We start from the raw sequence: 22907 nt of genomic DNA on the forward strand, positions 1-22907 counted from the left end.
CACAAGAGTGCAGGTGAGAGCATCCCCATGAATCCTTAATTACTTCAAGATTCGGAAGTTTTGTTCATTTAAGGAACTTTACATTATTTAACTAATTTATCTGACAGGCAGATTTAGACACACACACACACACACACACAAAGAGATGTCTTCTATCTGCTGGTTCATTCCTCACATGGCCACATCTACCGGGGCTGGGCCAGGCTAAAGCCAGGAGCCAGGAGCTTCATCCAATCTCCCACGTGGGTGTAGGGGCCCAAACTCTCGGGCCATCCTCTGGTGCTCTCCCAGGTGCATTAGCAGGGAGCTGAATCAGAAGTGGAACAGGCAGGATTAGAACCAGCGCCCACATGGGATGCCAGTGTCATAGGCAGTGGCTTTACCTGCTATGCCACAACGCTGGCCCTTTTAATGATTTCCTCATGGTAAAAACCTAGAAGGAGAAACGTGGGTCAAAGGGTAAGCACATTTTGAGACTTTTACACACCACACAACTATTTACAGAAAGGCTGTACCAATACACTCTGTGATAGCAGTATCAGAGTGCTTGTTCCTCTCCACCACGTCAGCTCCGCTTCAGCAACAACAAATGTTTGAGTTCTTTCTATATCTGGAATTACCCCAGGTACCAAAGGGACAATAAATAGTAAGCGAAACGCCAGTGGATTTTACACACATGGATTTTCAAGGGTGGGGAGCGGGTGGCAGCTGGTGTACCCATATCGGAGCACCTAGTTTGTGTCCCAACTATTCCACTTATGATCTAGCTTTCTGCTAATACACACCCTGGAAGGCAGCAGGTGATGACTAAGGTACTTTGGTCCCTGCCACCCACTTGGGAGCCCTTGACTTAGTTCTGGGCTCTTGGCTTTGGACTGTCCCAGCCCTGGCTGTTGGGGCATCTGGGGAGTGAACCAGCAGGTGGAAGATGTCTCTCTCTCTCAAGTAAATAATAATAATAACAACAACAATAAAAATGTGAAAAGGCAGCCCAACAGATGAAATATTTGTAAACCATAAATTTGATATGAGACTTTTATCTAGAATATATAAAAAATCTTTAACCATTCAATAATAAAAAAGAAAACCTGATTTAAAAACAAAAGAATACGAACAGACATTTCTACAATGATACACAAATGAGCACATGGAAAGATATTCAATGTCATTACCCATTAGGGAAATACAAATCACAATCACAATAAGATACCACTTCACGTTACAATTAAGAAGGTAGATAATAAGCAACTGTTGGCAAGGATGGAAAAACCAGAGCCTTCATACATTGCTTGTGGGACTGTAAATGGGCGCAGCTGCTTTGAAAACAGAATTCACCCACACTGACACCTTGATCTTGGACTTCCAGGACTCCTGAGAAAACGAACTTCTTGTTTAAGCTACCCAGTCTATGGTATTTTGTTATGGCAACCTGAGCTAATTAACAGATCAGAGATCATACTTTATATGCCGTGAATCTTTTACATTGAGACTTATTTTATATCCTAAGATATTGGCCAGTGCCGCAGCTCACTAGGCTAATCCTCCGCCTTGCAGCACTGGCATACCGGGTTCTAGTCCCGGTTGGGGTGCCGGATTCTTTCCTGGTTGCCCCTCTTCCAGGCCAGCTCTCTGCTGTGGCCCGGGAAGGCAGTGGAGGATGGTCCAGGTGCCAGGGCCCTGCACCCCATGGGAGACCAGGAGAAGCACCTGGCTCCTGGCTTCGGATCAGTGCGGTGTGCCGGCTGCAGTGCGCCGGCCGTGGCGGCCATTGGAGGGTGAACCAACGGCAAAGGAAGACCTTTCTCTCTGTCTCTCTCTCTCACTATCCACTCTGCCTGTCAAAAAAAAAAAAGATATAATTTATATTAGGAAATATTCCATGTGCACTTGAAAAGAGTGTGTTTTCTTACTGGATGGAGTGTTCTCTAAATGTTAATTAGGTCAAACAGATCAAGAATATTAGTCAAGGGGTGGGTACTGTGGTGTGGTAGGATTAAGTCGCTACTTCAGCTATGCCCACATCCCATAATGGAGCACAGTTTGAGTCCTAGTTATTCCACTTCTGATCCAACTCCCTGCTAACACACCAGGGAAGCAGCAAATGATGGCTCAAATGCTTGGGCCCCTGTACCCATGGGGGAGATATGGATGGAGTTCCGGGTGCCTGGCTTTGGCCTGCAGCTGTTGTAGCCATCTGAGGAGTGAGCCAGCAGATGGAAAACTCCTCCCTCACCCAACCTCTCCCCTTCACTCTGCTTTTCAAATAAGTAATAAATATTTATTTATTTATTTTTGGACAGGCAGAGTGGACAGTGAGAGAGAGAGAGAAAGGTCTTCCTTTTTCTGTTGGTTCACCCCACAATGGCCACCGTGGCCAGCGCACCGCACTGATCCGAAGCCAGGAGCCAGGTGCCTCTCCTGGTTTCCCACATGGGTGCAGGGCCCAAGGACTTGGGCCATCCTCCACTGCACTCCCTGGCCACAGCAGAGAGCTGGACTGGAAAAGGAGCAACCCGGAAAGAATCCGGCGCCCCGACTGGGACTAGAACCCGGAGTGCAGGCACTGCAGGCGGAGGATTAGCCAAGTGAGCTGTGGTGTCAGCCTAAATAAGTAATAAATACTTTAAATGTTGGAGGGGAGGAACAAGTATTGCATAGCCATTTAAGCTGTGGCCTGGGATGCCTGCATCCCTTATCAGAGTGCCTATGTGGGTGGCAGGGACCCAACTATTTGAGCGATCACTTACCTATTCCCAGGATGTATACTAGGAGGAAGCTGGAACTGGAAGTGGAACTGGGACCTGAACCAAGACACTCTGATGGGGGATGCAGGAGTCTCAAGTGGTATCTGAACCAGTGCACCACATGCTCCCAAACTGAGGATTTAAGAACATTCTTCTTCTTTTTCTTTTTTAAAGATTTATTTATTTATTTGAAAGATAGAGTTACACAGAGAGAGGAGCGGCAGAGAGAGGGGTATTCCATCTGCTGGTTCACTCCCCAATTAGCTGCAATGGCTGGAGCTGCACTGATCCGAAGCCAGGAGCCAGGAGCTTCTTCCGGGTCTCCCACGCAGGTGCAGGGGCCCAAGACGTGGGCCATCTTGCACTACTTTCCCAGGCCATAGCAGAGAGCTGGATCGGAAGTGGAGGCGAGGGCGTTAACCTGCTGCACCACAGCGCTGGCCCCTTTTTATCTTTTTTTAAAAGATTTATCCATTTATTTGAAAGTCAGAGCCATACAGAGAGAGGTTTTCCACCACTCCCTAGGTGGCTACAACAGCCGGGGTGGGCCAGGCTGAAGCTGGGAGCCAGGAGCCTCATCTGGGCTTCCCATGTGAGCGGTAGGGGGCCCACACACTTGGACCATCCTCCTATGCTGTCCCAGGCACGTGAGCAGGAAGCTGGATCAGAAGTGGAGCATGGGCTGGCACTGTGGCGTAGCAGGTAAGGCTGCCGCCTGCAGTGCAGGCATCTCATATGGGCACCAGTTCAAGTCGTGGTTGTTCTACTTCTGATCCAGCTCTCTGCTGTAGCCTTGGAAAGCAGCAGCAGATGGCCCAAGTTCTTGTGCTCCTGCACTGGTGTGGGAGACCTGGAAGAAGTTCCTGGATCCTGGCTTTGGATCAGCGCAGTTCCGGCCGTTGCAGCCATCTGGGGAGTGAATCAGAGGATGGAAGACCTCTCTCTCTCTCTCTGCCTCTCCTTCTCTCTCTCTGTATCTGTGTAACTCTTTCAAATAAATAAATCTTTAAAAAAAAAAAAAAGAAAGTAATGGAACAGCTGGGACTTGAACTGGTGCTCATATGGGATGCTGGTGCTGCAGACAGCGGCTTGACCCATTAAGCTACAGCACTGGCCTGTCTTCTTCATATGCATATAAAACATCTGGGGCCTTGTATTTCTCCAGCCACTGGAGGAAGACACTTTGACAGAGGTTGGCAAAGTCCATTAACTCTGCTGCCTCAGTCAGCCTTATAGGAACTATCACAGTGCCTGGCTCCCAAGACACATGTTTTCCTGGGCGTTCTGAGTTATATAACAAACCAGTGCAATGTTTTGCATATATTTCTCCTGCTAAGACACCAGGGAATGTTTTCAGGGCATGATTTCAATTCTATGGTGTTTTGAACTTTACTTCATGTTTTTTTGTGGCAGAGTTCATCATCTGGGAGGAACTGAGCTCTAGGCCTGGTACGGTGCGTTTCTTGGGAACCTGTCACAAGTCAGTGGAATGTGACGGCTGATTCTTCTCATGGGAATGCTTTGGAAAGACATATTAATTTGAGTTTTTCACAATCACTTAGGAATGGAGTAATAATAAGTAAAATTGTTATGCTGCTCTGCTCTCAGAATCTGGTGGCTGCGGGATGCACTGAGAGGCAGCTTTATCACATCTCTCCCTGGGGACTAGCTACTCAAGATGGTGAGCTTCTCCTGCTCTTTTGGTGGGCACTGTATTGGTAGCCTGGACTGGAAAGCTAACAGTCATCTTTTTGGTTTATTCCTACCACAGCTGTTAGAGTGGCGATTGTAAGACTGGGCGCTGTCAATACTGTTGCACAGGTTCAGGGGTTATAGAATTCCATTTCACTGTGGTATTAGCTGAGGACATTTGAAACTCCACCCTCAGGGCAGAGTGGCCCAAGGGTTAACTGCTTGGGATACCAGTATCCCATATTGGAGTGCCTGGCTCTAAGTTATAATGGCCAGCTCATGTGTACTCTGGGAGGCAGCACATGATGGCTCAAGTACTTGGGTCCCTGCCACCCATGAGGGAGACCTGGATTGAGTTTCCAGTTCTAGGCTTTGGCCTGGCCCAGTCCCAGCTGTTGTGGGCATCTGGGGAGCGAACCAGTGGATGGAAGACCTCTCTGTGTTTCTGTCCCTCTGTTTCTCTGCCTTTTAAATAAATAAATACAAATTTAAAAAACAAAACACTTGTCTGTTTTGAGGCAAGGCTTTTCCTTCTTTTCAAGTGTTAGTAGGTTATGGTTAACCTAAAACCAGTTTTAGCTTGTCAATGGACAAGCTAAAGTTCTAAGAAAATGTCCTTAGAACCTACTTGATAAGAATTGCTAAACAGACTGGAACATCTCTGGCCGTGTAATGATGGACTATGAGGAGGAGCAGAGTCAAACCAAGCACACTTCTCAGGTCCTGATGTCACTGGAAGCTGACTGAATTTTTTATGCTAGGACAAATTTAGCTAAAATCAAGCCTGGTTTGGTCATCAGAAGCAGACCAGGGGGCACCAGTGCCCAAAACGGAATCTGGCTGAATGAGGTAAGAGGTCCCATACACTAGTTCAAGCTGGGAAGACTCTTCTTTCTCTCTTTAAAATATTTATTCTATTTGAAATTCAGAGTTAGAGAGGGACAGGCAGAGAGAGAGAGAGAGAGAGAGAGAGAGAGAGAGAGAGAGGAGAAAGAGCGGAGAGAGACAGAGAAAGAGAAAAAAGAAAGAGAAAAGAGAGAGAAAAGAGAGAAGAGAGAGAGAGGAGGAGAGGAGAGGCGGGGGGGGGGGGGAAGACAGAGAGAGAGAGAGATCTTCCTTCCTCTGGTTAACTCCCGAAATGGCTACAATGGCCATGGCTGGTCCAGGCCGAAGCCAGGAGCCAGGAGCTTCATCCCAGTCTCCCACATGGGTGCAGGGGCCCAAGCACTTGGGTCATCTTCCACTGCTTTCCCAGGAACATCAGCAGGGAGTTGGAGCAGAAGTAAAACAGCCAGGACTCAAACTGGCACCTATATGGGATGCTGGCACTGCAAACAGCAACTTTACCCACTACACCTGAAGTGCCATCTCCCTCCCCTCTATGCCGCCTTTTAAAGATCTGTTTATTTGAACGGCAGAGTTACCAAGGGACAATGGCAGATCTTCTATCTACTGGTTCACTCCCTAAGTGGCTGCAACAGCCAGGGCTGGGCAAGGCTGAAGTTAGGAATTCCATTTGGGTCTCCCATGTGGGTGAAGGGCCCAAAGACTCGGGCCATCTTCCTCTACTTTCCCAGGCACATTAGCAGGGAGCTGGACCAGAAACAGAGTAACTAGGACTCGAATCAGTGCTCATATGGGATATACTGGCATTACATGCAGTGGCTTAACTTGTTGCACAACACTGGTCCCAAGATTCACACCTTCTAGCAAACAAGATGGGCCTGGGTGTGGCAGATCGAGGGGCACTGTGACTGGGATCCAGTAACAGTCACCCTCATTGCACACGACAATACACATAAGCTGTTTAAACACAGGCTTTCAGAAGACTGCCTCCCAAGTCACCCAGACCACTTTGCAATAAGAGCCTTTATCCCAACTTACTGGGGCATTTATTTTTATTTATTTTTTGAAATAAATAATATTTTATTTATTTGAAAGGCAGAGTTAGAGAAAGAAAGAAAGAGAGAGAGAGAACGAATGAACTACTATCTGGGAGTTCACTCCTCAAATGGCCACAATGGCCAGGGTCTCACATAGGTGCAGGGGCCCAAGCACTTGGGCCACCCTCTGCTGCCTTCGCAGGCACATTAACAGGGAGCTAGATCAGAAGTGGAGTAGCCAGCATTTGAAGTGGTGTCCACATAGGACGCCGGCGCCACAGGCAGTGGCTTTACCCACTAGGCCACAGCACGCGCCCTGACCTGGGTGAGTTATTAACTCTACAGACGTCACACGGCCTCACTGGACCTCGTCCTCCTCCTTCCCACCCACCCAGCTCTGTCATCGCAAACTGTCAGACATTCTATCCAAACCCTGGCTGTCTACTTAACAAACAGCAAGCCCGGATTCCTGAAATCGATGTTAAATGACAGCAGAAGGACTTGAGCTACTACTGTTTAGCATTGCAGGAACACCTCATCTAAATTACAGCACCTTATATACTGTTTCTGCATTTCATCAACTATGTCTAACTTGAATGGAGCTGTGGGTCAAGCTGTAGGAGGCAAACGGATTTCCAGTTACTGGTGCTCCCAGAGTGCAGCCAGACCAGGAAGGGGCTGGGTAGGAGGATGGTTTGCGACTGAGCAGCTGAAGCGTCCTGGCTGCTACAAGTGACAACTGTTAGCCTCTACTGAAGGCACACTGTCTGGCACTGGGACGCTAGGTGCTTTACAGCCAATATTTCTTTTAAGTTACTGAATAACCCTGAGCATGGTGACAAAATAACACAAATCCCGGTTTGTACTTGCTGTCCTGGCAGGATTAACAGTGCCCTGCCTGCTCCCCTTCAGAAGCACTGAAGGACATTAAGTTATGTGATGACCGTACCTACGGGCTGGACTGTGGCCTCTCCAAATTCCTATGTTCAAGTATTAACCCTCAATGCACTTCAGAATGGGGCTGTACTCAGAGCCTTCAAAGAGGTAATTTAGGTAAAATGAGTCATCAGGGTAGACCAGAACCCAGTACGACAGGTGTCCATAGAAGAGGAGATTACACAGAGAGACTGACCAGCCAAACACATGCATGTGAGCCCATGTGAAGGCACCATGTGGACAGCATGGTGAGAGGCATCAGAATGAAACCAACTCAGCCAACTCCACTGACAACTCGGCCTTGGACTCGCAGCCCCTTACTTCCTTAGTGTGTGGGACTTCGTTACAGCAGCCCTAGCAGACTAAATTTTCAGTCAACAGTATGCCAAGGACATCTTTCCACATCAGTACATTAACTGCTTCTTCTCATTAAAAAAAGAAATCAGGGGCCAGCTTTGTGATGCAGTGAGTTAACCATCCTATACAACTCTGGATCAAGTCCTGGCTGCTTTCCATCCAGCTCCCCGTCAATGAACTTGGTGGTCCAAGTACTTGGGCCCCTGCCAACTATGTGGGAGACCAGGATGGAGTTCTTGGCTCCCGTCTTCAGCACAGCCCGGCCCAACCCTGGGTGTTATAGCCATTTGGGAGTGAACCTCTGGACAGAAGATCTTTCTGTGTCTCTTCTGTTAACACTGCCTTTCAAATAAACAAATCTTAAAATCTCTGAGTTGAGCTGATCCGACAGGACTTTTAGATGAGCTGGATACACGATGCATCACTACAGGTAAGTATGAACACCAGCAACGCTTTACAGCCAGATGTGGTTCACTTCATCTTCGACTGGGTGGACAGGGTGAGGATGGAAACTGATCTTGACAGCTAATCAGTGTCAGAGTGCTGACAACCAACCTTCACCTTTTAACTGAGTATAAGTGTAAATCCTAGGGATTTATACTAGGGGGAGGGGGGGAGGGGTGAGGGAAGAGGGAGGAGATCTTCCATGTGCTGGTTCACTCCCCAAACAGCAAGGGCTGAGCCAAGTGCCTGGAGCTTCTTCTGGGTCTCCCACATGGGTACAGGGGCTCAAGGACTTGGGCCATCCTCTACTGCTTCCCCAGGCATATTAGGAAGGAGCTGGATCGGGAGTGGAGAAGCCATGACTTGCACTGGCACCCATATGGGATGCTGGCACTGCAGGCAGTAGCTTTATTTACCATGCTGCCCCCCCCACCCTTTTAAATAAATTGAACATTTAAAAATAAATTGATGGGTAGCTATTTAGCCTAGTGGTTAACAGGTCAGTTAGGACACCTATATCCCACATCAAAATGTCTGGGTTTCATACTTGGTTCTGTTATAGGCAAAAATTGACCAGGTTTGTGAGCTGGAATACCATGCCTTCACCTCGCCCCCTGTGTGATCTCATCCCCCTACCTGACCACACCTGTGTGCCCACCTGCCAATCAGGCTAATTAGCCACTCTCCTTTGGAAGTGGATTAAAGGCCTGGAGCACCACTTTTATTCTCCTTGCTACCCTGCACCTCCGGGGTGCGTGGCCTTCATGCCACTGGCCCCATGCTTTCTGGCCTGCATGCTCCTCCACGGGCTGGCTCCTGGTGCTCGATCTGAATCCAGATTTCCCTCTCTGTCTTAGATAGGGCCCTCACTCTCCTAAGCATCCCTCTCACTGAATAAAAAGCTTAAAACTTATCATGCTGCCTCGTTCATTTGTGCCAGTATTCAGAATTCTTCTCTGAATATGAGGCAAGAGCCCACACAGCTTATTAATTTCGATTTATTAATAGGCACCCAGTAACATAAATGGTACCCCAGATGGGACCTTTAAGGGGTATGTTACCAATATTAGTTCTAGCTCCTGCCTCCATCTTCTTTCCAGTGCAGAATCTAGGAGGCAGCAGTGACGGCTCAGGTAGTTGCACTCCTGCCTCTCACATGGGAGATCTGGATTGAGTTCCCAGCTCCTGACTTCGGCTTGGCCCAGTCCCAGCGATTGTGGGCATGTGGGGAGTGAACCAGTGGATGGGAGATTTTTCTTTTCCTGCCCCTCAAACAAATAAAGAACTTGTCCACATATATTATAATATTCACAACCACTCCCTATATTATTTAACATGTTCAAGCTTCTGCACTTGATGTTTCGTTAAGATATGACTGGTTACAGAATGACAAAAAGTACAGCTCCAAAGATAATAAACACGTTGCACACCATTAGAACATCGTGACATGTGAGACTTATTTTGGTAACCTGGTTTAACCACAATGATAGGCATTTCAGTATGAAGGGAAACAGAGTCATATAAAATGCAGTTTTCCTCTCTGCAGTCCAACTGACCTGATGAAACTGTCTTCCTACATTACGTTTGGGTTAAGCAAATAAACTGACCTCATCATTAAATAAAGAACAGGTAGGTGTGTGCCTTAAAAACCATAGTTGTTACTCTACAGTCACAAAAGTCCTATCATTTCTTTACACAGCAACTTAAAATATGATTCTATATACGGAGAATGAGAATGTGTACACGCACACAAGCATTAGTATATCTTCCTTGGAATTTCTTTTGAGATTTATTCCAAACCTGTTATTTTTTTGTCCACAACTCCTGATGCAATAGAACTTCAAGTGTCTTGTCAGTAACAAGCTAATTCTAAACCAGCACCATATTGCAATTCCTGAATCTACTTGTTCATCAGAATAGTCCCTTTCTATTGCTTTCATTTTTCTGTCGTTAGTTTTTTGTTTCTCATCCTCTTTATGCCCTCCTGGGACATACTGATTAGACAAGTGACCATGCTACTTCTTTTTTCTGGTCAGCTGGAAAGAGAAAGTAAGGAGAGATAGGTGTCATCATTAAGTAATATAGGAAGGCCAGCAAAGCTCACCCAAGGGATAGCAAACAACAAAATTTATGGAATACAGCCAAGTGGTGCTGAGAGGGAAATGGGCATGGTACAGTGGGTTCATCTGCCATCGGGGACTCCCACATCCCATACCAGTGTGCTGGTTTGAGTTCCAGCTACTCTTCTTCCAATCCAGCTTCCTGCTAACGAATCCCTGGAGGCAGCAGATGATGGCAGATGATGGCTCGAGTGCCTTGGGCCCTGCCATCTACATGGGAGACCAGGAAGGAGCTCTGTGCTCCTGGTTTCAGCCTGGCCCCTTGCTGACTTGCTTGCTCTCTCTCCCTGTTGCTCTGCCTTTCAAGTAGGTGAAAATGATAATAAAATAAGCATTTAAAAAAGAAGTTTTAAAAGGTTTCAAATCAGTAAGTTGAAAGGCACACTAAAGCCAAGGGAAGCACAGGAAGGAAGTAATAAAGATTAGGGTAAGAACCAATGAAGGGGCTGGTGCTGTAGCGTAGAGGGTAAAGCTGCCGCCTGCAGTGCTGGCATCCCATATGGGCACTGGTTCGAGTCCCAGCTGCTCCTCTGCCTATCCTGCTCTCTGCTATGGCCTGGGAAAGCAGTAGAAGGTGGTCAAGTCCTTGGGCCCCTGCACCCATGTGGGAGACCTGGAGGAAGCTCCTGGCTCCTGGCTTCAGATCGGCACAGCTCCGGCCGTTGCGGCCATCTGGGAAGTGAACCAGCAGATCAAAGATCCCTCTCTCTCTAATGCTGCCTTTCAAATAAATCTTTTATTTTTATTTTTTAAAAGATTTATTTATTTATTTGAAAGTCTGAGTTACTCATAGAGAGAAGGAGAGGGGGAGGGGGAGGGAAGGAGAGGGGAAAGGGGGAGGGGAGAGGGGGGAGGGAGAGGGAGGTTCATTCCCCAGATGGCTGCGTCAATCCAAAGGCAGGAGCCAGGAGCTTCCCCTGGGTCTCCCACGCGGGTGCAGGGGCCCAAGGACTTGGGCCATCTTGTACTGCTTTCCCAGGACATAGCAGAGAGCTGGATGAGAAGAGGAGCAGCCAGGACTAGAACCGGCGCCCACATGGGATGCTGGCGCTTCAGGCCAGGGAGGGCGTTAACCCACTGCGCCAGAGTGCTGGCCCCTCAAATAAATAAATTTTAACAACAGCAACAACAACAAAATGTTTGGCCTACAGATTAGGCAAAGAGTTCTGTGATACACCACCAAGAATGATCCATAAAAAACTGCTAAGTAGGACTTTATCAAAACTAAAAATGCGCACACTTGAAAGGTACCATTAAGAAGGCAAACCAGAGACTGGGGGAAAATATTTGCAAAACACGTGAGGGGCAGAACTTTTGAACAGATATTTCATCCAGGAAGATAAACAAATGGCCAACAGGCACAGCAACAGATGCCCATGTCTTTAATCCTTATCTCAGGGAAATACAATCAACACTGCTCACAGATACCACTCTAAAAAGACAATGACATGTGTTTAAGAAAGCTCTTATATGCCACTAAACTGTACATTTTATGTTATATATATTTAGCCACAATAAAAAGAAATAGCCCTTACCAATACAAAAAAAAAAAAAAGTGGTAAATCAAGCAGGAACAAAACAAAAACAAAAATCTTCTCACAAAGAAAAGCCTACCTTTAGATGGCTTCACTGGTGAATTCTATCAATATTTAAATTTTACATAATCTCTTCCAGAAAACAGAAGAAGAAGAAACATTTACTAATATATTCAATTTAAATGTACAATTAAAGGCATCATGATGATTTACTTTTTATTTTTTATTTATTTATTTATTTTTTATTTTTTGACAGGCAGAGTGGACAGTGAGAGAGAGAGACAGAGAGAAAGGTCTTCCTTTTGCTGTTGGTTCACCCTCCAATGGCCGCCGCGGCCGGCGCGCTGCGGCCGGCGCACCACGCTGATCTGATGGCAGGTGCCAGGTAATTCTCCTGGCCTCCCATGGGGTGCAGGGCCCAAGCACTTGGGCCATCCTCCACTGCACTCCCTGGCCACAGCAGAGAGCTGGCCTGGAAGAGGGGCAACCGGGACAGAATCCAGCGCCCCGACCGGGACTAGAACCCGGCATGCCGGCGCCACAAGGCAGAAGATTAGCCTAGTGAGCCGCGGTGCCGGCCTGATTTACTTTTTCTAGACAATGGATCACTAAAGTATACAAGGCATAAGGTATTGGACTAGAAGGCTCGAGAACCATACCAATCCAGACTGTCTTGCTGTCTCGTTGTGAAATCTCTGTTAAGTTGTATCATATTGTTGGGCTTCAGCCCCTTAATCTGAAAACAGAGAGGTTCACCAGAAGTCTTTCCCACCTATGTGGTTAAATCTTTGGTACATTTACCACATGAAGTTTTATTTAAAACGTGCCTAATCCTAAACTGGTAGACTCCTTCAGGAAAACAACATGATAATATGTACTAAGAGCCAGACCATATTCTCCAGCAATGTAGTTCAAGATATTTGACTGAAGAATATAAATGAAACAAAAGAAAAAGAATACATAAGATAGTCACTCTAACAATCCACACATCCAGTAAAAGTGGAATATGAAAACACAAAGAAACATCAAATTATAGTATGCAAAGATGACGGCAGAAAATATCTTCATTAGAAAAGAATAAGACTAAGGGGCCAGCACTGTGGCTCACTTGGCTAACCCTCCGCCTGCGATGCCAGCATCCCATATGGGTGCCGGGTTCTAGTCCAGCTCTCTGCTAGTCCAGTCCAGCTCTCTGCTGTGGCCCAGGAAGGCAGTGGAGGATGGCCCAGGTGCTTGGGCCCCTGCATCTGCGTGGGAGACCAGGAGGAAGCACCTGGCTCCTGGCTTTGGGTCAGCGCAGCACGCTGGCCGTAGCAGCCATTTGGGGGGTGAACCAACGGAAGGAAGACCTTTCTCTTTCTCTCTCTCACTGTCTTTAATTCTGTCTACTTAAAAAAAAAAAAAAAAAAAAAAAAGAAGTAAAGAATTAGACTAAAGTGATTTCAACAAAATGTATACCTTACACAAGGATACTTCAAAAAGTTCATGGAACAATAGAATTGAAAGTATGAGCTTATTTTGGTGCCAAAACAATTCTGAAATTCAAGCATAGGTATTTCACAATATGCATTTTCACACACTATGAAAACAACTTTAAATCAAAATAAATGCATACCTAAAGAAACTACAGAGATAGAGACAGAGAGCTCCCATCTGCTGGTTCAGTGTTCAAATGTTTGCCACAACTAGGGCTGGGCCACATCGAAGTCAGGAGCTAGAAACTCAACCCAGGTCCCACATGTGGGTAGCAGAAACCCAACTACATGAATCATCACCTGCTGTCTTCCCGGGTACTCATCAGCAAGAGGCTAGGGTTAGGAGTGAGTCGGGACCCAAATCCAGGCACTCTGACATGGGATGTCTTGACTGCTAGTCAAATGCCTGCCCCTCACCTCATACATTTAATTCCACTTTCCAAAACTATTCTGAAGTGTAAGTATCTACTGAACAAGTGGAAATTTTCAGCAATGAAAGTAATATTTAGGTGGTGGATCTAAAATTTTTTTTTTGCTTTTATATCTTTAAAGATTCATTATTCATTTGAACTTTATATGCACTAAATTATGTGGCATGTATTTTGTCTGGCTTCTTTCACTCAGCATTATTTGTGAGAATCATCCAGACTGTATGTAAAGCTGTAGTTCACTCACTTTCATTGTATGAACATAATTATAATTTACCCACGCTATATCTGGGTTGTTTCCAAAGTTCTGATTGTGAGAAATAATTATTCTTTTTTTTTTAAATGTCTGTTTATTTTCATTTACGTGAAGGGCTGGAGGTGGGGAGTGGTGCATGTGCCACATAAGACAAATGAAGAGCAGAGATTCAAAATATCAAGGTTATTGGGATGAGGTTCTGACCGCTCTGGTTTGCTTGACGCTTCCCAAGAGCTGTTAGAATCGCACGGCTCTCCAGATGCACCTCAGTACTTCGCACTACTGACAGCTACACTGCACATGCTGTAGCATTTTACTTGTTCTACTCAGTGCTGGAGTAAAGGATGAAAAGTATCCCCCAAATCCAGGCCCAGACTGTGCATCCCTAATTTGAAAATCTGGAACTTTTTGAGTGCCAACACTGATACTCAGAAAGTTTCTGTTTTGGGGGCTGGCTCTGTCACACAGCAGGTAAAGCTGCTGTCAGTAGTGCTGGCATCCCAGGGCATCAGTTCGAGTCCCAGTTGTTCTACTTCTGATCCAGCTCCCTGCTAATGTGCCTGGGAAAGCAGTGGGAGATGGCCCAAGAACTCAGGCCCCTGTACCCACAAGGGAGACTCAGATGAAGCTCCTGGCTTCTGACTGCAGCCTGGCCCAGCAAATGGAGGTTCCCTCTCTCTCTGCCTCTCTTCTTTGTAACTCTTTCAAATAAATAAGTAAATCTTAAAAAAAAAAAAAAAAAACAAAAAAAAACAAAACAAAACAAAACAAAACAAAACAAAAAAACACTTCCATTTTAGAGTGCTGTGGGTTTCCTGATTAGTGATGTCTAACTGGTAAATTGTACACAAATATTCTAAAACCCAGTAACTCTAAAATATAAAGCATGTCTGATTTTTTAAAAAATATTTTTATTTATTTATTTGAGATGTAGAGTTACAGACAGTGAGAGGGAGAGACAGAGAGAAAGGCCTTCCTTCCGTTGGTTCACTCCTCAAATGGCTGCAATGGCTAGAGCTGTGCCAATCCGAAGCCAGGATCCAGGTGCTTCGTCCTGGTCTCCCATGCTGGTGCAGGGGCCCAAGCACTTGGGTCATCTTCTACGACTTTCCCAGGCCACAGCAAAGAGCTGGATTGGAAGAAGGGCAGCCAGGACCAGAACTGGTGCCCATATGGGATGTCAGTGCTGCAGGTGGAGGATTCACCTACTGTGCCATGGCGCCGGCTGCAACATGTCTGGTCTTAAACATTTCACGTAAGAGATACTCAACTCATATAATACTGGATCGTTCAAAATCCTTATGCCTATTTCATTTGTTATCATCACTCCCTTTCAAGTTTTCAATTTAAATTTTCTCATGCAGCCTTCATTTAAAAAAAAAAAAGATTTATTTTTTATTTATTTGAAAGCCAGAGTCACAGAGAGAGACCAAGACAGAGAGAGCCTCTGTTCACTGGTTCACTCCCCAAATGGCTGCAACAGCCAAGGGCTAGGTCAGACCAAAGTGAGGAGCCAGGAATTTCTTCCAGTTCTCCAACATGGGTGCAGGGCCCAAGACCTTGGGCCACTCTCCACTGCCTTCCCAGGTGGATTAGCAGGGAGCTGGATTGAACTGAAGCAGCCAGGTTTCCAAGTGGCTCCCATATGAGATGTGGGTGTCGCAGGTGGTGGCTTAACCCGCCACACCATGACACTGGCCTCCCAGCCTTTGTTCTTAAGTGGATCAGCCACGTCACACTCCTCTCAGCTGCAGAGAGTACAAAGACAGGAGTGATGGATCTCCAGCTCTTCCATTCTCCTTCCTAGGTCTGTGGCTGCCTGCCAAGAAAGAGACCTCCACCGGGATCCAGTCTCAGCATTCCCATGGTCAGCAAGGAGAATACGCGGTCGTGCTACCATACACAATGCTAGCAATAATAGGGTGAAGTGTAGGAAACTATTTCTGTAGGTCAAAAAAGCTGACCATCAGTAATTTCATATTTTCAGCCTATGTTAATGCCTTCATTTTAAGAAAAATATACATTTCCTTAAGGATATGCCTATTTATTTAAAAGTATTTTATGATAAGATAAAGAACTTCATTAACTTCTAGGGCACAATTTTATTGTAGTTGCTCTGGTTTTTGTGTATCTACTAAAACTTTGCTGATATACTTTTTTACTGGGGAAAAACAAAACACGAAATTCTCTATTTACTACATAAATTTTTAGTAATTTTACTTTAAATTAACATAATTTTTAATTACTAATACTTCACCGCATATATATTTAGTAATTTTTTAAAAATTTCAAGTCAAGGCCACCGCGGCTCACTAGGCTAATCCTCCGCCTGCGGCGCCGGCACACCGGGTTCTAGTCCCAGTCGGGGCGCCGGATTCTGTCCCGGTAGCTCCTCTTCCTGTCCAGCTCTCTGCTGTGGCCCGGGAGTGCAGTGGAGGATGGCCCAGGTCCTTGGGCCCTGCACCTGCATGGGAGACCGGGAGAAGCACCTGGCTTCTGGCTTCGGATCAGTGCGGTGCGCTGGCTGCAGCGCGCCGGCCATAGCAGCCATTGGAGGGTGAACCAAAGGCAAAAGGAAGGCCTTCCTCTCTGTCTCTCTGTCTCACCGTCCACTCTGCCTGTCAAAAACAAACAGACAAACAAACAAACAAAATTTCAAGTCAGTCTTCCATCTGACCTTGCTCCCTCTGAGGCTCTAGAATCACTATCAAGGTCCCTCTGAACCTTCTCAGCAATGAGCACTTGGAGCTAAGTTATTTTCAGGCCAGGATTTTAAACAATTTGTTTATGCATGTTTGCATTTATATGCTAAAGCAGTAAGTAAAACCAAGTTGTGCTTATCAGCAACCAACTAAAGAACAAATATTAAAGTTATCCCATTCGATTTCAATTTCCTGCCAAAGTCCTGTGTCTCTTCACAGAATAAGATGTTTTGATGCCAGGTGTTTCAGAGAAGTGAGTCTTCCACTTTTAGCAGAAATCGACCGCACTTTGAGAACATCTTACCTGAAACTACCGTAGACTATCAGAAGAATGGATATCAGAAACGTGGACACTTGACTGGAATCCACCAGGGAATAGGCCCTAGAGAAACAAAAGGCGAAGCATTAGGTCATGGCACAGCCCCATGGAGCTTACAGTCAGGCTAATGGAGCTCGGCATCCTCCCCCACCACGTTCTGTTTTTGTCTTTAACAAGAAAAAAAGTGTAAAATGTCATTACTAGAGTAATGTAATTAAAACGAGATTTGCTGGTTTAACAAGAATAAATTGATAGGTTTGCAGCTATTTGCAGTTAATATTTACAGGATATTAAAAGTCAATGCAAAAATCCCACCTCTGTGACATTCAAGAACAACATATGTTTATAACATCTACTTCCCATTTAAAAAGCATCAAAAGTATCTACCAAATCTGCCCCAATGACAAAATGTCTCAGTGAGCAGAAGTTCACTGGTTTGCAATTGAACCATCAACAGTGTCTCACAGGTCCAGCCCAGTGATCCAGTGATGACGCAAAGTGTGCATGTCTCTCTTGGATCCCGTTTTCATCTTTCTGACTGCCTATGGATTATCTCCATGTGGTGTACTCCATTAGGTCTTTAAAGTCAACAGGCCCAAAACCAAAGGCATTCCCTGCATATATGGTCCCCTCAAGGTGCATTGCCTCTCATCACCACCTCCCTTCGATGTCAAAACCAGAAATCAAGTGCATTCCTTCCAAGGCCTGCAATGTTCACATCACTAAGTATCTATAGCTTCCAAACCCACTGCCAAGTCCTTGGTTCCTGTCTATGGCTTGACTACTGGAAATCCTGTTTTCAAGTCTGTCTCCCTGGAGATACTCAGCTGCTTGTTCTGAATGCTGACTAGAAACTGTCCCATGCACAGGGAAGGAATAGTGACTGCAGAGTTTCCTTCTTAAGACACACTCAGGGGGCTGGTGTTGTGGCATAGTGGGTAAAGCCATTGCCTCAGTGCCAGCATCCCATATGGGTGCCGGTTCAGAACTCGGCTGTTCCACTTCCAATCCAGCTCTCTGCTATGACCTGGGAGAGCAGCAGAAGATGGCCCAAGTGCTTGGGCCCCCGCACCTGCCTGGGAGACCCAGAAGAAGCTCCTGGCTTCGGATTGGCCCAGCTCTGGCCGTTGTGGCCATTTGGGGAGTGAACCAGTGGATGGAAGATCTCTCTGCTTCTCAAATAAATAAATAAATCTTAAAGGGGGGGGCACATTCAATAATCAGATCTCATGATATGATGCTGTAGTTTATAATGTCATTTTATTGATCTGTAGTTACTAGTATTTATGGGTATATAAAAAATTTAGTTGGGATACCATTAGGCTGTGATGTCTCCAGCATTCTGGGTTCCTAAATAAGTGAACTAAAATCCAACTTGGAATAATTTCACCAACTAGAAACTGTCAACAAACCTCTATTGAGGAACTTTCCACTTAAGAAGCCAACTGAGCATTTTCTTTATCTTGCTTCCCCAACACTGTAGTTTCCCCATCACGTCCCCACAGAGGAGCACTGTTCCACTTGTGGTCTGGTGCTCATTCATGGATCACTGTTTACTTGAATAGCTTCTTTAAAATTTTAAATACAGAAATTTATCTTTTAATAAGTGAAATAACATGACTTAGGATTTATTTAAAATACTCTGGGGGCCTGGAGTTGTGGCACAGCGGATTAAGTTGTTGCCTGTGATGCTGGCATCCCATATGGGTGCCAGTTGTGCCCTGGCTGCTCTACTTCTGACCCAGCTCCCTGCTAATGTGCCTGGGAAAGCACAGGAAAATGGCCCAAGTACTTGGACCTTTGACATTCCTGTGGGAGACGTGGATGGAGTTCCTGTCTTTGCCCAGGCCCAGCCCTGGTTGCTGTGACCACTTAGGGAGTGAACCAGCAAATAAAAGATCTCTCTCTCTCTCTCCCTGTCTCTTTGTAACTCTGTTCTTCAAATAAATACATAAATATTTAAAAAAAAAATACTCTGGGGGCCAGCATTGTGGCGTAGCAGGTAAAGCCGCTGCCTGCAGTGCTGGCATCCTATATGGGCTCCAGTTCTCGTCTTGGCTGCTCCACTTCCAATCCTGCTCCCTGCTAATGTACCTGGAGAAGCAGTGGAGGACGGCCCAAGTGCTTGGGCCCCTGCACCCACATGAGAGATCTGGAAGAAGTTCCTGGCTCTTGTTTCAGCCTGGTCCAGTCCTGGTCATTTTGGCCATTTGGGGGAGTAAACCGGTGGATAGAAGAGCTCTGTCTCTCTCCTTTTCTAACTTTGCCTTTCAAATAAATAAATAAATCTTAAATCAGGGAAAAAAGGTGGGAGAGATTAACAAACAATAAAAAAAAGAGGCAAAAATTTTTTAAAGTTATTAACTTGGTACTATACAGATGGATAATGGAGTTGCTTCTAACATTTCTGCTGTTATGGACAATTTTGTAATAAACAGCCTTGTAAATTACACTCTAATTGCACACTCTTTAAGTGCATATCTGTGTAAAGTCCTTGTTCCTCAGTTGCATGAGTCAAAGCCCAACTGTTCAACAGCTGGTGGTAACTGTGCTAGACGGCGAAGAGCAGCATTGCATCACTGTGGGAAGTGCTAGTGGACTGCACTGATTCCATCTCTGTTGCTAAACTGGGATTCTGGTGTTTGTTGGTGTTACACCAACATTTAACATGTCATTGAGCATTTAATTTTCATACCATTCCACAATGGCAGTACTATTCTTTCATTAACTCCTTATCAAAAACCAAAAACACCTTGAGAACAGAGTTCCAGATTTGACAAAGAAAACACTGACAATAGGGTCTGAAGCAGTAATCTGAAACCAAATACTAATATTTCTGTCATGTAATATATCAAGATTTACACTAAGTAGGATCAATAAAGGTTGTAAGTAGCCTTGTTATCAATGTATGCCACATCTTGATACAAAATAAATTATAGGAAAACTCTGGATTTTCACAGTTTTGGATTTGCAGAACTGTGGACCTCTGTGATTATCATCAACCTGTTTAGATCACAGGTCAGGTACATTTTTTTAAAGATATTTATTTATCTGAAAGGCAGAGTAATGGGGTATCTTTCATCTACTGGTTCATTCCCCAAATGCCTGCAATAGCTGAGGTTGGGCTAGGCCAAAGCTATGAGCCAGGAACTCTATCCAGGTTTCCCACATGGCTAGCAGGAACTCAAGAGACTGGGACATCATCTGCTGCCTCCCAGGAGCAAGGGCAGGAAGCTGGTTCAAAGGCAGTGGCTGGGGTTTAAAAAAAAATTTTTTTTAAAGATTTTATTTATTTGAAAGACAGAGTTACAGAGAGAGGTAGAGACACAGAGAGAGGTCTTTCATCTGCTGGTTCACTCCCCAGATGGCTGCAATGGCCAGAGCTGCGTCGATCCGAAGCCAGGAACCAGGAGCCTTTTCCAGGTCTCCCACGTGGTGCAGGGGCCCAAGGACTCGGGCCATTTTCTACTGCTTTCCCAGGCTGTAGCAGAGAGCTGGATAGGAAGAGGAGCAGCCGAGACTAGAACCAGCAGCCATATGGGATGTTGGTGCTTCAGGCCAGGGCATTAACCCACAGCGCCACAGCAATGGCCCCATGGCTGGGATTTGATTCCAAGCATTCCAATATGATATATGGACAGCCCAAGTGGTGACTCAACACACTGTGTCACAATGCCCACCAGTCTTTTTTTTTTTTTTTAATTAAAATAAAATTTATTTTGTTTCTTTTAAAGACAGAGAGACAGAGACAGACAGAAACCTCTTACCTGCTGGTTCACTCCCCAAATGCCTGCAGCAGCCTAGAACTTCATGTGAGTCTCTGCCAATTAGAATGTCCATATTCCATACTGGAGTACCTGGGTTTGAGTTCTGGTTCCCCCTCAACTCCCAGCCTTCTGCTACTACACTCCCTGGTAGGCAGCATGTGATGGATGGTTCAAGTAGTTGGGTGCCTGCCATCTACACGGGAGACCTGGATGGAGTTCAGCCTGGGGTAGCTGCAGCCCTTGTGGGCATGTAAGGATGTGAGTCACTTGACGGGTGCTCGCTTTATCTGGCTCTTTCAAATAAAATAAAAAAATAATAAGGGCTTATATAAAACCTAGACTATACTAGCAGAGACAGATGAAGGCAACCATCATCTTATCTTCAGGTAGTCTTCTGGTTCATGTATTCAATCAATGGGAAATTTTTCTTGAGTCACTTTTTAAAAAATTGGCAAACTCTAGGATCTAATCCACAGACTTTTTCTTCCTCTGTCAAATACATTGCTTTGTCTGGTGTTTGTGCGCAGACACCACTGGTCTCCTACAATAGGCTAATTGTCACCCACTTTATAAGTCCATTAAACAATCACAGAGCAGTTTCCAAAAAGTCTAAGGGTCTTCCCTGGGAGGAAAAGGGTCCCTGCTGAGCCTTTCTCTGTATTCTGTTCTTTACCCATACAAAGAAGCAAAGTAAGATTAGGATTTTACTGTTAAGAATTGGGGTCTGGAGTTGAGATCTAGGGTAAAACTAAGATAGATGGGAAAAGGAGGTATTGCAGGGCAAAGTCTGGCTGATTCTAGGAAACTAGAATTTGAGCTGTCATTTCACAGCCTCTAACTTTGCTATTACTTCAGATTCTACCAAAACATCAACAGGTTGGAGTGCCTCCCAGGCCCTCCTACTCAAGTGACTGCTTCTACAGACTCTGGATGGATAGGAAAGACACCAACTACCCGTTCTTCGAAATTAGAGTTCTTACTGAAACACAAGAAGAAAACTAAATATATGCATTTGAGACCTGCCAAAACCAGGTTAGCCAAATGTACTGAAAGCAGACTTGAAGGCTTTGCCAAGTGATGTATCTGTGCAGTCAACTGCCAAGCTGAAAGTATTTTATATGGTTATTATGAAAACCACTAATTCTATAACTGTACTCCTCCAAGTAATAAAGAACTACCAGAAAGTCCTCTCATCTATAAGGTTATACACCCTAAGATGTTTAGAACCATGCTGGATTGTAGTAACTGCCCTACAAACATCTATTTCTAGCTGCTTTACCGGCAAGTGCTTATAACACATATCCTGCTAAAAAGTCATGCCAAACGGAGACACAGAGAGCACTGTTCTGGTATGCTGTGTGTGTCAGCCTCCCAGCTATACAATGAAAGCATTCTCATCCACCCAGCAAGCCAAGCAACCATTATGCCAACCCGCACAGGCTCTGCCTTGGGCCAGCATGTTTCAAACTTTTGGGTTGTGAGACCATTTACACTCTTGAAATTGAGTACTCTGAAGAGTTGTTGTTCATGTGGATTATAATTAGTGATATTTATTATATGTGTATCAGAAATTTAAACTGAGAAAAGTTAAAAATATGTATTAATACATGTAAAACCGTTACATGCTAACAAACATTTTTAAAGGAAAAATAATTGTATTTTCCAAAAGTTTAGTGAGAAAGGGGGTTCTTTTACATTTTTGCAAACTACTGTAATGTCTGGCTTAAATAGGAGACAGCTGGATTCTCTTGCCTGATTCTACAGCTCTACTGCCATATGTTGCTTGGGTTAATTCCATAGGGGGGGAGAAATCTGCTTTACACAGATGGGTAGCTGAAAGAGGGAGGAGTTATTTTAATAACTTTTTCAAATAATCAAGGATATTCTACCTTGATACTATAACTGAAATTCAACAAGTTATAATTTCTCAAAAGTTCTCTGCAATGTGGAATCTGAAATGGTATCAGCTGATTATTTTTACTGTTTTATGTTAAAATCCTCTGGATATACTTTGGATGGATCTTTTATTCACGGTAATTCTGTGACCTCAGGCACTGTAATCTGAAAGGTACTGGCACACACAGTTACACGCTCTTCCAGATGTTGTCACTTTTCATTACACAGTATCCAAAGTTACACCTGTTCACATCCTTCCTGAGGCTCACTGTAACAGATATACATTTTCTAAGATTCTAATTTTCACTTGAGAGCTCAAATTATCAGTCAAAAACATCTTGTTGTTTATTTTG

The 22907-nt window shown here is 45.0% G+C and overlaps 1 protein-coding gene across 3 annotated transcripts in view; it reads right to left on the reverse strand.

Moving 5' to 3' along the window:
- The window catches only part of SPPL3 (signal peptide peptidase like 3), a 132409-nt gene that overhangs the window by 26193 nt on the left and 83309 nt on the right, over positions 1-22907 (reverse strand). For 2 of the 3 annotated variants that reach the window (XM_008272297.4, XM_051835851.2), the window contains exon 2: positions 16877-16954. In XM_008272297.4, the coding sequence (XP_008270519.1) occupies positions 16877-16954 (78 nt within the window). Of the gene's footprint in view, positions 1-383; positions 434-16876; positions 16955-22907 lie in introns of those variants that run through there. The other variant, XM_051835852.1, reaches the window with a different exon arrangement.

Source organism: Oryctolagus cuniculus, chromosome 21, assembly GCF_964237555.1.
Source record: "Oryctolagus cuniculus chromosome 21, mOryCun1.1, whole genome shotgun sequence".
Taxonomy (NCBI): Eukaryota; Metazoa; Chordata; class Mammalia; order Lagomorpha; family Leporidae; genus Oryctolagus; species Oryctolagus cuniculus.